Genomic DNA, 16696 nt, shown 5'->3' with positions numbered 1-16696 from the left:
CCGTCAAAACCTTCGCACACATTACATAACAATACCTCACATCTTGGAATGAAAACATTTCAGGTGAGTTTGGACCGTGGTGATTTATTTAAGAGACATTAATTAGAACAACAGCCAGACGTTCACCTGTCCCCACGGGCTCCGCAAAAGGTCGATGAGACAAATGACCAAAGATCGCCTCGACTGCCCAATGATCATTGCAGTGCACATATTGTATCAATTCTTTTACACAATACTTGATTATGCATCGGACGATTTGCATACGGTGTACGTCGCTATATAGCAAGGTGTCCTCTCGTCTTAGGTGAAATAAATAAAATCGCGGCGAAGTTTTTTTTTTGTCGTACCATGTGATATGTATTAATTTTCCAGGGAGCACAAGACATTTTTTTTATAGTCAGCCGTTAATTTCGTTACAGTAAAGCATTTTAAGGCGTTTAGAAGGAGTTCGAACCATATTCCAGCGTTTGTATATGCCCCCGGTATGAGAGAGGTGTCGACATGGTGTACGAACACACCGTGTGTGATGGGATAGATCTCAACTTCATCATCGAGGACAGCGATGAGGAAAATGAGGAAGAATGGCTGAGGTAAGGAGTAAATCTACGACATGTTATATAGTAATAACAAAAACCACAAGTATTAAATATACATATATGCATGAAATTCTGATGAAATGTATAACATTTTCTCAACTGGAATATGCTTATTTTGTTAATATTTAAAAAAACAACCACAATCGTAATCGTCTCTAACTTAAGACCATATAAAATTTTGAATAAAACAGTTTGTAGATTTTAGTGTCTCTTTATGTAAGATTAATCATTATAAAAACGCTAAAAGATAATGCACAATTATTCAGATCGACAATTAATTCATATCCAATAAAAAGCAAATGATGTGTGCATTTTATATCTGAACAGCATATTTTGCGAAGAATACATAATTTCTGATTTGTAGTACTTAGTTTTTATTTTGTTATTCATCGTTTCAATAATTGCTGACATGTACCTTCATTAGCATAAGCAGAGCAATGTATTCACATGAATTCGCTGTCACTTTTTATTTCCTCCATCGCAAGGATTTATATTGCCCAATTATCAGAGATACTTATATAACTTTTTCTCGAAATAAATAGCATAATTTCATTGTGATCTAGTGTCTTAATTTCGTAATTCACAAATATGATTATACATTCTAGTTTTGCTTAGTCAGCAAAGCATGATAAACCGATGGGTTTCCGCGAGCAATGTCCTGTCACATCCCAGGGGATCGACACGAAGTTTTTTTTAACTTTTTATATCTACCACCTCTATACAATAAAATACATTTTGTATTTTATAGAGGGGTAGATATAAAAAGTTGAAAAACTTCGTGACTAGCCCCTGTGGTCGCAATCGAACACACCCTTAACTCTTCAGTCATAGGAGGTACGAATTGATACGCAAACACACAGTCACAATATGAATATTCACTTCTAGTCCTATTTTTGGGTGTCAAAATAATAATCGTAGTTATAGGAGGTAGGGATTTCTGCGCGAAACAGAAACTGCCCGTAGTTTTATGTTTCGGGCGTCAGAATTATTATTTATGTTCGCCTTTTTGAGTCATTTGACGATTCCAGTGTGTCCTGTGTTCAAGCAATGAATGTATAATAAAACTGTACATACTAATTTTTTAACTGTTTACTTATATACTGCATTTAAAAAACTTTTATATTTATTGTTTAACCTTTGGTTTGTTAGATTAGTTAGAGAGTGTCATGTACAGTAATAAGGTGTGTGTTAGACTTTCTTTTCTTTATTTGCATTAGAATTAAGACTCGTAGAATGTTTGTGTTGAAAAAGAGGGTGGACTACCTATACTGGCTATAGTGGGAATATAAAAATCACCATCGCAATTTGTTTTAGATTCTTTTCACAGAACATACACATATTGTTATTGCAGACTTTATTATTTAATTTTTATTTTGCTAACTATTTTTAGGTCATCACCCATCAAATATTTTACTACAGAGTTGTCACTGAAAGGACGTCTAAAAAGGTTGCTGTTAAGAAAGCCTTCAACAAGTACGTTTTTGTTTCTATCAATAAAAACATGATTAATTGACTGGTTTTAATTCTGTCATTTCTTTATCATGTGTTCAAATACTTCGACATTAATTTACTTCATTTTTCTATGAAGGAGGGCTGACACTCTCTGAGATATAAAACTATGTCTCATTTTTGTTTATCTTATTATTATTTTTTGATGAATAAAGCTTCTATTGATATTCACCACCTGCATTAATTTAATGAAACATTGATTCATCATTGAAATATTATTTGTAATATAACATTCATTTTGTATCAACATTATTATCATATATGTATCGATGCAGCAAAGTCAGGTTATATTTTATTTTTGTCTGTGTCTTTTATTCCTTTGGACTTATTATAATCTTTTGAATATATAAATTGATTAGAGAAATTTAGGACAGAGTATAAATTGAGGGTATAGAGTAGGTTTCACTCTGTGAATTTTTTTTCAAACAAAAGTTGACAGCATTTAAAAAAAAATGGTGGTGTAAAGAAAAGTTCAAAGTTATAGCCTGCAGTTCATAATTAAGTTGACACTTCAATGAAATGGACTGTGCTGTAACACCACAAATTGTGGATGATTGAAGATAAATCTTCCCTCTCCTTTTTTTCTTTGCTTAGCAAGATTTAAGTACATCACACAGTTCTCTAAGAAACTAACAGTTATTGTTTTTGTTAGCAAAATAAGCAAATTAAAAATTATTAAAAACTGTTGTTTAGACAGTAGTTTCAATTAGTTTTAAATGAAATTGTTGTTGGCTTCAAGTTTGGTAATGTCATATATGAAGAAATGTGTTCAAAAATGTTTTTGTTTGAAGGAATTCGACTAAGAATCTTTGACCTGATATGCAAGCTGTTATTATGCATCCTGTACATAGTTCGAGTCTCACTGGATCAACCTGCCAACTACCAATGGTATGTATTAAAGTTTGTCTGAGCTAGTGCTTATGAATAAAGTGTATATTTGTAAAGCAAGCAACGAAAAAAAGAATTTGGGTTACTTTTGCTAACTTTATTGACTTTTCAATCATCTGAATATAGTTACTAAAGCAGCGCATTGGGTTTTCATGATTTTAATGATAGAAAAAATAAATATCGCAATTTTCCAAATGAATGCATATATATGGTTATATACTGATGAAAATCTAAGACTATAAGGCATATTAAACTAAACGAATCAATTTTTCAATCTAAATTTGATGGAAGCATTGACTTTAACTTCAAATGTTCCTTGTTTTTTATTTATTATAGCTGTGTTCTTTGGTCCTCTTTTCTTTTACTATTAACCTCACTATGTAAATGACATCATTTTACCCCATGTGAAACATTTCCCGTCTTTGAATATATTCATACCTAGTACCATAAAGTTGCCATGATGTTTAATTTCTTGTTTGCGATTCATCTTTAAGACCTGCTGAATTGGATTTCAAAAGTTTTTTGCATAATTGTATTGCCCAATTTGATCATAAAATCTTCACTTTTTAAAATATCCAAGTTTCCTTGCCAAATCAAATGTTGGCAGAGTAAACAAATGTACACATATAGTTGCCCTTTTAAAGGGTTATTGTATGAGACTAAGAAGAAAATGTTGCAGGAGTAGAGTAGAAGTTATATGGTTATTGTTTTAAATTTAGATACCAAATGCATGTAATAAGAAATTGTCCTTGGCTTACTTAGACCCAACGCTCCTTCATATCGGTGTCAAGGTTGTCATCCATAGTCTATCTCTCAGAAGTTTTTACCTTTATCCTATTTCCTATTTTCTATCTGCAAAGTCACTAAGTGGTTATTCTTTGTTTTCAGTCTCTCACTAGTTGATGGTCTTTACAGCGACAGGTGGTCTTATTATTCAGTGGTTTTCCCCTCTCCTTTGTCACTCAATTGTTCCCCATCCCCTCCTCAAGAAATTCAGTTAGTGTCCTCTCTTTTAATACCAAGCAGTTGTCCTCTCTTCTGTCAGCAAGTGGTTTTCCTCTTACCTGTATCATCAAATGGTTGTCCTCACTCCTCTATCACCAAACGGTTGTCCTCTCTCCTCTTTCACCAAATGGTTGCCCTCCTTTATCTCCAAGTGGTTATCCTCTCTCTTCTATCACCAGGTGGTTGTCCTCTCTCCTTTATCACCAAGTGGTTGTCCTCTCTCCCTTTTCACCAAACGGTTGTCCTCCTTCGGGTTGTCCTCTCTTCTCTATCACCAAATGGTTGTCTTTTCTATCACCAGGTGGTTGTTCTCTCTCCTCTATCACCAAATGGTTTTCCTCTCTATCACCAAATGGTTGTCCTCTCTATCATCAGATGGTTGTCCTCTCTATCACCAGATGGTTGTCCTCTCTATCACCAAATGGTTGTCCTCTCTATCACCAAATGGTTGTCCTCTCTCCTCTGTCACTAAGTTGTTATCCTCTCTCCTTTATCACAAAGTGGTTGTCCTCTCTCCTTAATCACTCAATGATTTTTTATCCCCTGAAATATTCAGTGGTTATCATCTAACCTCTATAATGCAGTGGTTTTATCTCCTTTGCTTGTAGTATTAATACTCTCCCCTCAGATGTTCAATTGATGTCCTTTCTCCACAGATGTCCAGTGGTTGTCATCTTTCCTCAGTTTGTCAGTGGTCCCCCCTCTCCTCCATCATTCAATGGCAATACTCTGTCCTCAACTAGTCGGTGGTTGTCCTTTCTCTTCAGTTACTTATTTTTGTTTTTTTCTGCTCATTGATATACTGCCTATACTTTTCTGCAGTTTTTTTGTGAAAATATCATTGCTTTGTCTTTTAAAGAAGTTTGCTGTTTCTAAATTACATGTATATTTTGAATATATCTTAGCTTATTAAGGAGGGGCCTAATCCTGTTCAGAGATTGTTTTCTTATTTGTCTTTGTTGGTCCTTGTTACAAGACATGTCCAACTTTCTTATTTTATTTAAAAAAGAATGAAATGTCAGAGGTTTTTATAGAATTCTTAAAAACCTGATTGAGTAATGAGCTCATTGAAATCATGGTATGAGATTTTGAATATCATTTATTACATGCAACTGCCCAACTATTTAAAAATAGTTTTTGCATGGAGAATGGAAATCTGAGATCATATTTTGATTTGTATTGACTTTTCTTTTCCTGCAACAGCTTTGCATGCATACACATTTCAATCTTTGGTCCATGCAGTATTTTTTATAAGCATATCCATAAAGAGAGAAACATAATATTGGGTATCAATGTACAGTAAATAATAAGGCACTAAAGACAAGATATTGTGAAGAGAAGTATATTATGAACAGTTATGATAAATTTTGGATGATATTGAGACAATTGCAGAAGGAAGCAAAGCTACAATGTTTATAATTGTCATTGTGTCAGAATGTTCCAAATTCAAGTATTCATGGTCTGTTGCATTCTGTTATATTTTGAAGGGAATTAAAATCATCGGTATTTCTAATTAATGTGCAACTGTTCAGTGTATATCTGTGCATTTCCTATGGAAAAGATCCAAAGCAATTAGAATATAAATCTGTAAGGAATTTTCTAGCTTGTTTTAATCAATCTGATTTTAATTTTTATCTTTGTTGATATTTATATCATCTAAATAATGAAGTCAGAGATCTAGTTTTAATGGTCTTTAATGATATACACTCTTTCTAGAACCAAGATTTATTATGCAAAAACCCAAAATATTTTGAAAAACTTAAACATGGTTGTTTTTGTTTACTATCATTTCAAATCCAACACATGCAGAAGAAAATTATATAAATATGATTTTCAGAAATTATTTCTTCATTTGATGTTTAGATCTGCTATTCTGCATAACAGTTCTTCGGTGCATCCATGCAGTGTTGCACCCCTGTTAGAGATTACAAAGTACATTAATATGCATGATTATAAATACATTAGAGGATATTGTGGTTATATTTGCACTTAAATCAAGTAATTTTCACTTCAAATTGCTAGGATTTTTTAAAGCATGCATAAAATGCCGTCTCATACATAAATCAATCCAAGATAATTATTGTTTTAAGATTGAAGAATTCCTTGACCTGTAATGTTCTGATTTAATTGTTTTTATAACCAGAAATGCATGCAGACATATCTTGGCTAGCTGAGAAGATTTTTGCACAAAAACATTCAATTTGTATCATATATGACAAATGATAAATGTCAACTGAGCCAGCCAGAGAGCATTATAAGAAACATGCAAATGAAAGTTTTACATAACACTTAATTGCATTTTTCTGAAGAAAAATATTACCTTTTTTAGTGTACAAATCTTCTATTTTTTACATATATCATATACCTCTTAAGTCAACCATTTGTTGTTTTTGTTTCTTGAAATTAAAATTTTTCTGTACAATCAAACAAATATAAATACCCAACACTGAAAAGAAAAATTACATCCTGCATGAATTTAACAATATTACCATTTAATATAAATTGTTCGAAAAAATTGTGATTTAACCATAAAAATATGATGTGAATATTACTGAATTATATTGTCTTGCATTTGCGTGTCTTCTGGCAGGTATGAACTAATTCATCATGTGCTCTGTTTAAATTATACAATTAGACTTGCTGCATTATTTACGCCTACATGGTTGAAATTTAAAAAAGCCATAAATTAGAATCTTGCATAATTCACTTATTTGATACAAAGGAGTCATACCAGGTGCAACATATCACATGCAAGAAATCAACCATGTATAAACAAATTTAAACACAAGCGCTCAGCTTTAAATCAACAGAAATTATTTGTGAGCAAATCAGATTAAATGATCAGTAAAACTTTCTCTTTTTCAGTTTCTTTCTCTCTTCCTCTATCATTTCATTTTTTTTAATCCCATATAATTCTCTCTCTCTCTCTCTCTCTCTCTCTCTCTCTCTCTCTCTCTCTCTCTCTCTCTCTCTCTCTCTCTCTCTCTCTAATATATATTAAATCAGTAGTCTTATCAATATTGTGAAAAAGTAATGATAATCTGTTCTGTAATCATGCACACCAACTTAGAAATTGATGAAGTATCACTCCGACCACTGTGATCTACAAGTTTCACTTTTACACCAAGAATTAATACCGGTAAATGTGTTGGTATTATTAAAAACTAAAAAAGTGAAACTGAAATTAAAGAAATATCGTTTGAGTTTTATGGCCCTGGACCCAATGTATTAGTGTATTTAGATTAAAGAACTGACAAACTGCATGATGTCATTTGAGTCTCTATATACCAGTTTAAGTTACAATTTGCAATTACAAATAAACATCATGATTTTTAACAGCTAGGTGGCCTACTTGGATCCCTAATTCCATATTGTCATTGAATGGAAAGAGACTTGTAACATATGATGTATACAACTTTTTTTATTCTATCACCTATAAATCAAATGACGTGATTATCTTTAAGTGCACTTTTATCAATTGAAGCAGGAAATTGAAAATTGATGATAGACCATAAGCTTGTGTGGAAATGCTGAAATGGAATGCATTTTATCAAAATTAATCTCTGTACTTTGACAATTGACACAGGTAAAAGGAAAATGAAAATAAATTGAAAGCCTTTCGAAAGGGAAAACATCTGGTTCTGATTAAGAGTAAACGTAGGTAGTAAGATATGGTTTCTTGCCTTAATGTTTGTTCACTTCTCTCTAAACAGTAAAGTCTGTGTGTTTACAAACAGGAGTTTCTGATTTACGAGGAGAAAATATTCACTTTTGTCCTTTTAATCTTTTGTTCTGGTCACTTTATTTTTAATGTACAGGGAAATTACCATGCGGCGACATAAGTGCAAGAAATTATAGTCTGTATCAGTTTAGTTCTGTATGAAAGACGAGAAGGATTCGTATACAGTGGCACTTGTGTTTCAATGGGCAGAGAGATATTTCATCCTAGGGCACTTTCTGTGATGGTTAATTGCATTCTATCCACTTTAGCTGGAAAATGCTAGATTTCTGTAAATTTGAAACATTTTGGTACATGTATTGTCAAATTTCTGAATAATCATGTTTCTGTCATTTCCCATGCATATTGATTAATTGATGATTGACATTTGATATTTCTTCACATTAAATTTATAAAACTTTTACACAGTATATTTGACTGATTTTTGTCCGAGCTTGGTTTATTCATTTTTCATTTACCAAGGGCATCTCAATAACACTGATGCAGTTTTGAGCTTTTAAATTAGCAAAACGAAATAATAAAGAACCAATTTTAGCACTGCTAGTTATTATCTTGAAATTGTACCTGTAAATTATTGTATGGTTAAAAAAATTATTAGTACATGTATATGATTTAGTTGTGGATTTTCATAAAATTATTTTAGTTGTTATTGATATGTTTAACAGTACATTTTATCTACCTTTTAAATATTGCCATTGAATAAGCACCATAATATTTTCCTGATTTCATTGGCTTGAACTCAGCTGATGCAAGATTATTTTATCTTTACATAGCAATGGCCAACACTGCAGTACTGTCAACGAGAGTGCGATCCTCCCCAAAGACGATGGCAGTATGAAGTTCTCCTCCACCGCCATCAACTGGTTTGTACTGCACAGTTATTTAATGTCCTATTATATATAAGGAAAATAACTACTGGTTTGTACTGCATAGTTATTCAATGTCACATGGTATATATATGGAAAATAACTACTCATTTGTACTGCACAGTTATTCAATGCCCTATTATATATAAGGAAAATAACTACAGGTCAATGTTGTTTGTGTAGTTCAGGGTCAAATAGCCTTCCTTGATCATAATTTTAATCTAAGAATAGGATCAAACAACAAGCTAAAAGCTTATGAATGTCCCCTTTTAACAAAGATATAATAAGATGATACATGTGTTGTGTATAAGATTTTCTGTTGTAATTTTTTTTGTGGATCGATTGATCATTGCTTTAAAGTAAATATCAGAACTTTAAATACCCATTTGCAGTTAAAATTTCTTGTAATTTTGCAAAGTCTTAAATTTGATTTTGAAGGTCAAAACATAATATGGAGGATTTTTACAGTCAAATTTTTCATGATTTGGAGATGCTTGCAATTTTATTCATGCCTAAATGTGTATGAAGAAAGTAAAAAAGAAAGGAAATACAAGTTCTCAAGAGCTTCAATACATGAATCAATCTGGTTGGTTTTTGTAGTTTAATTACTTAGTTCAAAGTGACCATAATATAACTCTCCCGTCTTCCATATACCTCATCTGTTTATTAAATGAGAAAGAGACTAAATAGTGTACCTATCTGCAAAAGGAGAAGAGTAGGGACATCACCTGAAATTTTCATTACCAAAAAAAACCCAGTCAAACCTTTTGAACCAACTGTACATTGCACAGGTATGAGCTGGATAACTGTCAAAACATAAATATATGAAAAGAAGGTACTAGAGTCATGCGAAAAAACATTTCAGTTTATATTGATGGGGTTTTTTGTGATTGAAAATATGATAGTTACATTTCTGATTGATGTTTATAGAAAGTACACAGATGAAGACTGATAAAAAGGAAACAAAATAAAAAGAAAACCCACCTACATGCTCAAAATAGGGCAAGTTTTGACCTTGATGAAGGTTAAAATGTAATCTTCATATGATACCTTTTAAACGTACAATCATGAATAACAAGTAATACTAGTTCAACTTCTTCTTAAAAGTTTAAATATATAACTTAATTAATTGCTTCCACATGACAAAAATTTTAATCAATGTTATTCTCTATTAATCAACATATATATATAGTGCCATCTGTTAAAACACAGCAATTTTTATAGTACAATGTTCTCTCCTTTCTCTCCTTTCTCTCCCTTCAAATCATAGGTTCCTCTTAGAAAACTTTAATGGATAATCCAATGTCATTATTGAAAAGTGAAAGAAAATTTATGAAAGTAACAAAAAATATGCAGAATAGATGTGCATGGATTTACGTTTTAGCTATAATGTGTCTTAAAATTCTGATTGTAATGTTCTGTATTTCATAAATACCTTTCAAAACCTGTGTATGCATTTGTATGACAGGAGAAATGTCTCTTTTTACTGCCGTGTCAAATTATCTTGACTGTATCATATTCTGTTCATATTTTACAAGACTCTATTAAACATAATGGGCTTACACTGTAAAAAAGATAGTTTATTGAAATGAAGAGGACACAGAAATTAAATTCTTCCCAACTAGGTTAAATGTAAACATCAAACATGAATGTAGAGCAAACATTACAGAGCCTTCTCCTAAAACGAGAGCAATTCATGTCTAGTCATTGTATTGAATGTTGTCCATTTGAATGGGAGAAGGTAAATGAAGGGACTGTCTGTTATGATTATGTGTAGTAAATCATATGTTTATCATGTACATGGTCAGGCTTTAAAAATATAAATTTCAAGTGACAGCAATATAATTTTCCTTATGGCTGTCAATGAATCATATATTCAAGGACCAGTGTAGAGTTTGACTCCCATTGTAGGCTTTTGTGAATTTGTAAGTGACTTGACTTGTAATTCTTATGTGAAATAGTTTTAACTTATAGTTACTTATAAACACATCTTTAGTTTCTCTGACATAAAATACAGCAGAATTCTCAAATAAACACATATCATTTTTGCTTATCGATAAAAACATAGAGACATGAGCTGATTAATCTGGTACAAATATAATGCTCTAATCTCATTTGAAAACTTTATTTGAAATCTTGGGTACCATATTTGTCAAATCAAATACTGGGTACCATATCTGTCAAAATTCAATGTATTATCGGCATGATTTATGATTATAGTTAAAAAAAGTTGGTTTCTTCAATAGTTTCAGTAGAAATACTTGGTATGCATATCAGAACTGGTACCAATTTAATATATATCAAGTTTTATCAGATCAGAGTTCATGGAACAGGACCAGGAAAATGTTAGTAGGAATTACTCAAATTAAAGTGTTTTTCAGAAGAATTCTTGACCATACATGCTAAACACTGGTGGCCATAGATATCAGTCTGACATTCCTGTCTGTCCCTTTGAAACTTTGATGACTCTTGAACCTAAGGTTCTATTGATCCAGTTTTTAGCTCACCTGAACCCTGAACCAAAGGTTCAAGTGAGCTTTTCTAATCGCCTATTGTCCATTGTTTGTCCATCTGTCTGTCCATCCATCTAGCTGTAAACTTTTCACATTTTTGACTTATTTTCAAGAACCAATGGGCCAAATTTAACCAAACTTGATTCAAAGGATCCTTATGGGAAAGGGATTCTAAAATGTCAAAATAAAGGGCAAGGCCTTTTTTAAAAAGGGAGATAACCTTATTTGTGAAACTGTGAAAATATGGTGTTGTCTTAATAAAATCCTGTTTAGAACAACTTCCCCAGAAATGCCAATATTTTCACCTACTGGTAAGCTTCTATATATATATTGAAGATTCTAAATAGTTAAAATCATGACCCTTGGACTAATACCGGGGCCCTAAGAGGGGCTCAAATTTAACATATAGATATATAGGAAAATTGTTTGAAAATCATCCTATCAAGAACTACAATGCTACAATTTGTGAGATTACTTTGCAAGCATTCTAGGATACTGATAGTGTAGATTCTAAATTGTCAAATTTGTGACCCCTGGATCAATACTGGAACCCTAAGAGGGGTTTAAATTTTAACACAAAATTATATAGGGAAAATCTTCTTCTCAAGAAATGCATGCTGCAATTTGTGAGATCACTGTTGCAAGGTCTTAATATATACATGACCTTTCAAAAGCAAATTTAAAAAACAAAATATAAAAAACAATATGATTGCTTGTTTCTTTACCAGGTATGTAATACTGTGGGTGGACCGCCCGATGCCTATGTGGATTTTGCAGTGCCTTTTATCTGTGATAACTCTCACCAAGGCTTGCCTTGACCTTCTCATTGTCTCCAAGGTTGGTACAAAACCATCTTAAACCCTTACATATTTCATGGAGAAATCTTACATAAGCAATGCCTGCTGTCTAATCTATTTATATTCTGTAAATTCCCTATATTACGCGAGTACTTAATTCCGCAATCCCGCTATTTTGTATCAAATCACCAGAATATAAAATCGCGAACACGGAACACTTATCCATATTTCTTATAGTTCCCAATTCTCAGAAAATAAAGGCAAGATTTTAAAGCGCGGTAGCTTCTTGCGATTTTTACGCAGATATAAATTGCTCGCTTCTAATTAGGAATTTACAGTATATATTTACTTATAATATATGTTCAAATCATAACCTTTATGATATTTGTAGTACTTCATAGTAACACTTCTTTGACCTGAGTCACTGTATGTAATACACAGCTAGGTTGTACAATTTCCTTATTTGGTACCAGGTCCTGTGGATGACCTACAGTGATCAATCTGTCTGACACCTGGAGCATATTTTCTCTCCCCTTTGCCCAGTATGGCGCTTACTTTACCTGCAGAATGTTTCAGGCAAAGGATAGGCATTGACCTTTAACATATATTCTAGGTCATATTAGACTGACCCCCCTGAGAAAAGCTGTATATACAGATTTATGATTGTGCCATCTAGTGAGTGTACTCACTTTTGAACCATTGTGACCTCTTGTTCTGACAAATTTAGGAAACATTTCTTTGACACCAGTTAACATTGATCAATGCACTGTTAACATAATTCTTGAAACAATGTTTCTTACTGGATCATGCAAACTTTTATGACACCAACCAGCATGCATGGTTTCTAACCATCAAACTCTGCCTATTTGGTCAAGGGTTTCTGTAGAGCAGAACAGATCAGAAACTCTTGACTTGGGAAGATGGAAAGGGATTTGCTGTGACCTGGCCCCGGGGCCATAAAACTTAGACGAGCTCACTTTTGATCTTAGTCTCACTTTTCCACTGTAGGTTCCTTTTGTAAAAGTGAGACTTAGATCAAAAGTAAGCTTGTCTAAGTTTTATGGCCCTGGGGCCTGGAATCAAATATCTTTGTCAATTGTGATAGTCATAGCAGGCTTCTGCATGAATCCCTTGTCTGGACCATATTTTTCTCCCCTTGGCCCTTTCAGTCTATTACCACACACATGGAGTGCTTGCTAAAAAGGATGTGCAATGATTTTGAACTACATTTTTAATTCTGACTTAGAGGGGATGTTCAAAGTAAAGTCAAAAAAGCATTTTTTCGTAATTTTCTGCAGTGATATTTAAATCTGTCTGACACCTGGAGCATATTTCTCTCCCCTTTGCCCAAATTAATGGAGCCCTTTGAGGTTTTCACAATCTCAATGATGTCTAGTTTAGCCTTAGGTCAAAATATCTTTAGTTTCATATTTATTGAGCTATGAATATGTACATGCAAGTTTTTCAATAATTATGATTAATGTAATCTATTCTGTAAAACAGCATGCAACACATAAGATTGGTAATTTTATTACATAGTTAACAAAAATTTATGAAGGGAAGGTCTTTTGATGAAATATTATTTATATTCATTATTCTATTTGGTATGTTTATAGGGAACCCTCCTTGAGAAAGCCACACAAGACTGCTTTGTTCTGGAACTGATAGTGACGGTTCCCTTTCTAGTCACGGTGAGTTGCCCCTCACTTATATTAACATTGCATACAGTCCTTTTTTGAGATGTTTCCTTACAAAGAAAGATCTTGTTCACCAGAACAGTAGAACTTGATTTTGTAAAGTTTTCTTATCAAAATTTATCACTAACACACAAAGAGTTTCAAAACGAAATATTGCACTGCACCATAAATAACTACTAAGTATAGTATTTTGTGAATGTAGGATATATTATTTAGTTATTACATAATTTGTTTAGAATCTTTATGGTGATAAATAATGCAGTTTAATTCCTATAAACAACAATCCATTGGTTGACCTTTAGTCATGAATCAATGATGTAACATTTAAAGGATGTACCGTACATTTCTAAGAATTCCAATATCACTTAGCTTTTTCAACAAATTTATTTCGTTTCAGGGGGTAGCATATTGATTTTTGAATTGAATGTGCAAGTCATTTGTTTAATTTTGGGTGTGTTACTCAAGGTAAAATGTGAAGAGACAGGTAAACAATTCCGGTTACATGTACTGTAAGGCATATGAATGGTAAATATGTAGAGATCTTCTTCCAGTCAAAAAATGGGATGCAAAAGGGCAGTGTAGTATGTACATGTTGACATACGATATTGTTCTTTTATCTGTTGCACTTTTATGAATTATAATTATTCATAACTCTCTCTCAAATTAGAAAAATAAGATTTTTTTAATTGAGTCAGATTTTTAATAAGGTAAATGAAATAGATGTACCAGTATTCAAAATGTGAATTAGTTATAACATTAATTTGATTATAAATACATACCCGTAAATATGTAAAAGCAAGCATTTCATGATATGATCTAAGAGACATGAAGGAAGTATTATAAACTTTCCAGTCATTTTACTATTAAAGATAATTTATAAAGGTTCAAGAACATGTCCAACTCAATTTTAGATTTGATTTAGGAGAACGACAAGTTTCATAAATAAAGAGGAAGTTTTCTTCACAAGTACATGTCACAGAGTTAACGAGATTTTGAAGATGTTCTCACATCTCTTGTAACTTCATTGTATCGAGTGTAACCTGTTGTCAGCCTAAAGGACCTTGTAAATTAATGCCATGCCTTGTATGACCTTTACAATGTATAGCAGGGTGTAATGGAGGTGTTTGAACTCTTTCAGCTGTTCTACCCCCCTCTCCTGATGAACCTGTACGTGCCTGGCTTCCTCAATATCTGGCTGGTGAAGAAGTCTCTGGAGAAATTGTTTGTAAGTTATGACATTGCGGTAGGCCAATTTTGGTGAGGATGACAGCTGATGGGGGGATGACACCAGCGGAGGGGGGAGGATGGGGGTAAACTATACCATACATGACAGGCACAACAAAAACAGTGCCTATCATTTATCAGTGCACAGCTTTATTCTTGTCAGCAGGGGGTAGAAGTGCAAAATGGGGTTTGTAATGTAATATAAGGTCAATCATTATGGATTTATTTTTTGAAGGGGGAAAGACCAGAGTAAGGATATATAGTTTACCAACTATCTTTGGACAGAATTGTAGTCTGTTTAAGAGTACATGTATCAAATATAAAAGCTGAGAGCTGAGAATTCCTGTAATTTGGAATATTACACAAATTTTCACAGTGGGTGAATCCACTTGACATATCATTAGGCTGGAACAAGCTGATTTATTCTGAATTTCTGTTGTTCTTTCTGATTCACACAGAAGCCTTTAATTGGATTAGAGATTTAGAGAGAGACAGGAAATCTGTCAGCTTTTGTTATTGAAGTACACAGTGTCAGACAGACGTCCAGGGATTATAGACCTATCAAACTTTATCCCCTCGTTTCACTGGACTCTGTACAAATATCACCATATTGTACAAAACTGTCATCAGCATTTATCCTATAGATGAAGTGACATCTACACAAAAATTGAATTTATAAAATTGGTGTCAGTTCATTTCCCATTTTACAATGTCACAGGATCATTTTGTTGGTCAAATGTCAAGCCTATCAACACGTGTATATTAGGTACTATGTTAATACATGTACTACAGAGGGTGGGGAGATTCATTCATGAATGGAAATATTCATATGTATAGACAAGTCTATTTTCTAATAAAAAAATGAGGTGAATTATATGTTATATTTATTTATTTAAATTTCATTGAGCTTGTGTACAGCATTTGCACTAAAGAGTTCATTGGATAAAATATATGATATCTACAGATAATGTATTCCATAACTGTGAGTCCATGCATATCAATTACAAAATGACAACAGATCAGGTTTATTTGTTTAAGGATATCAGCTACAGGATGACAGATTTATACCTATCTAGTAGTACAGGCCTCACATCAGAAAGGCAGTTATAACATTCTTCCTCCCTTAATTTGTAATATGAAATGGTTTAAGATTACCTTCTGTACAGACACTTTTGTTATGAATATCCATCTTTAAATTGGAGAATTATTTGATACTATTTAATTATGTAACATTTTATTGTACTTAGCTCTTTCAATGTTATGTTGATTATTTTAATGCTGAATTTCTATTTCCATGATTTGCTTTCAGAATGATTTGCATCTGACCAAGCAGAGATTCCAGACAATCTCTGTCACACTGTCACAGCAGTTGTTTCTGCTGGTGGTTTCCATGGGCTGTCTCATATTTACTACGTAAGTTCTCTCTCTCTCTCTCTCTCTCTCTCTCTCTCTCTCTCTCTCTCTCTCTGGTTGTTTTCATTTAATAGATACTTTAGTATGTTTATGTTTAAAATGAGACATTGTCATTCTCTCATGTTATAAGAGTCATTCACATATTTAGTACTTCACAAAGAGTGTCACTACTTTACCACAGTAAACGATGACAAAGACCCCCCAAATTCTCTCCCCTGATCTTAGGAAATCTCAGAAATGTTCATGCAGATATTGAATATCATTAGCATGGTTTTCTGAACAAAAAATATATAATTGAGTGACCAAAGGAGCTTTGAATGATCCTTATGAACATTGATTTATTATACAAGATATTGTTTAAATTATCCAAGACTTAAGATCAGAAACATTTGCTCCTTTTTGTGTCTTTTTCTGTCCTTTTTAATAATTTTTCCTCTTCAACTTACGAA

At 32.7% G+C, this 16696-nt stretch overlaps 1 protein-coding gene across 4 annotated transcripts in view; it reads left to right on the top strand.

Annotated features, from left to right (window-relative positions):
• The window catches only part of LOC105341807 (potassium channel subfamily T member 2), a 40941-nt gene that overhangs the window by 2616 nt on the left and 21629 nt on the right, over window positions 1-16696 (top strand). For all 4 annotated transcript variants that reach the window (XM_066085675.1, XM_066085676.1, XM_066085673.1 and 1 more), the window contains exons 2-9: window positions 420-590; window positions 1987-2069; window positions 2897-2993; window positions 8511-8600; window positions 11845-11953; window positions 13530-13604; window positions 14749-14835; window positions 16144-16247. In XM_066085675.1, coding sequence (XP_065941747.1) covers window positions 502-590; window positions 1987-2069; window positions 2897-2993; window positions 8511-8600; window positions 11845-11953; window positions 13530-13604; window positions 14749-14835; window positions 16144-16247 — 734 coding nt within the window. In that variant the 5' untranslated portion in view covers window positions 420-501. The remainder of the gene's footprint in view (window positions 1-419; window positions 591-1986; window positions 2070-2896; window positions 2994-8510; window positions 8601-11844; window positions 11954-13529; window positions 13605-14748; window positions 14836-16143; window positions 16248-16696) is intronic.

Source organism: Magallana gigas, chromosome 5, assembly GCF_963853765.1.
Source record: "Magallana gigas chromosome 5, xbMagGiga1.1, whole genome shotgun sequence".
NCBI classification, from domain to species: domain Eukaryota; kingdom Metazoa; phylum Mollusca; class Bivalvia; order Ostreida; family Ostreidae; genus Magallana; species Magallana gigas.
Note: the sequence above shows the minus strand (reverse complement) of the source record. Positions and strands in the feature narration are given on the sequence as shown.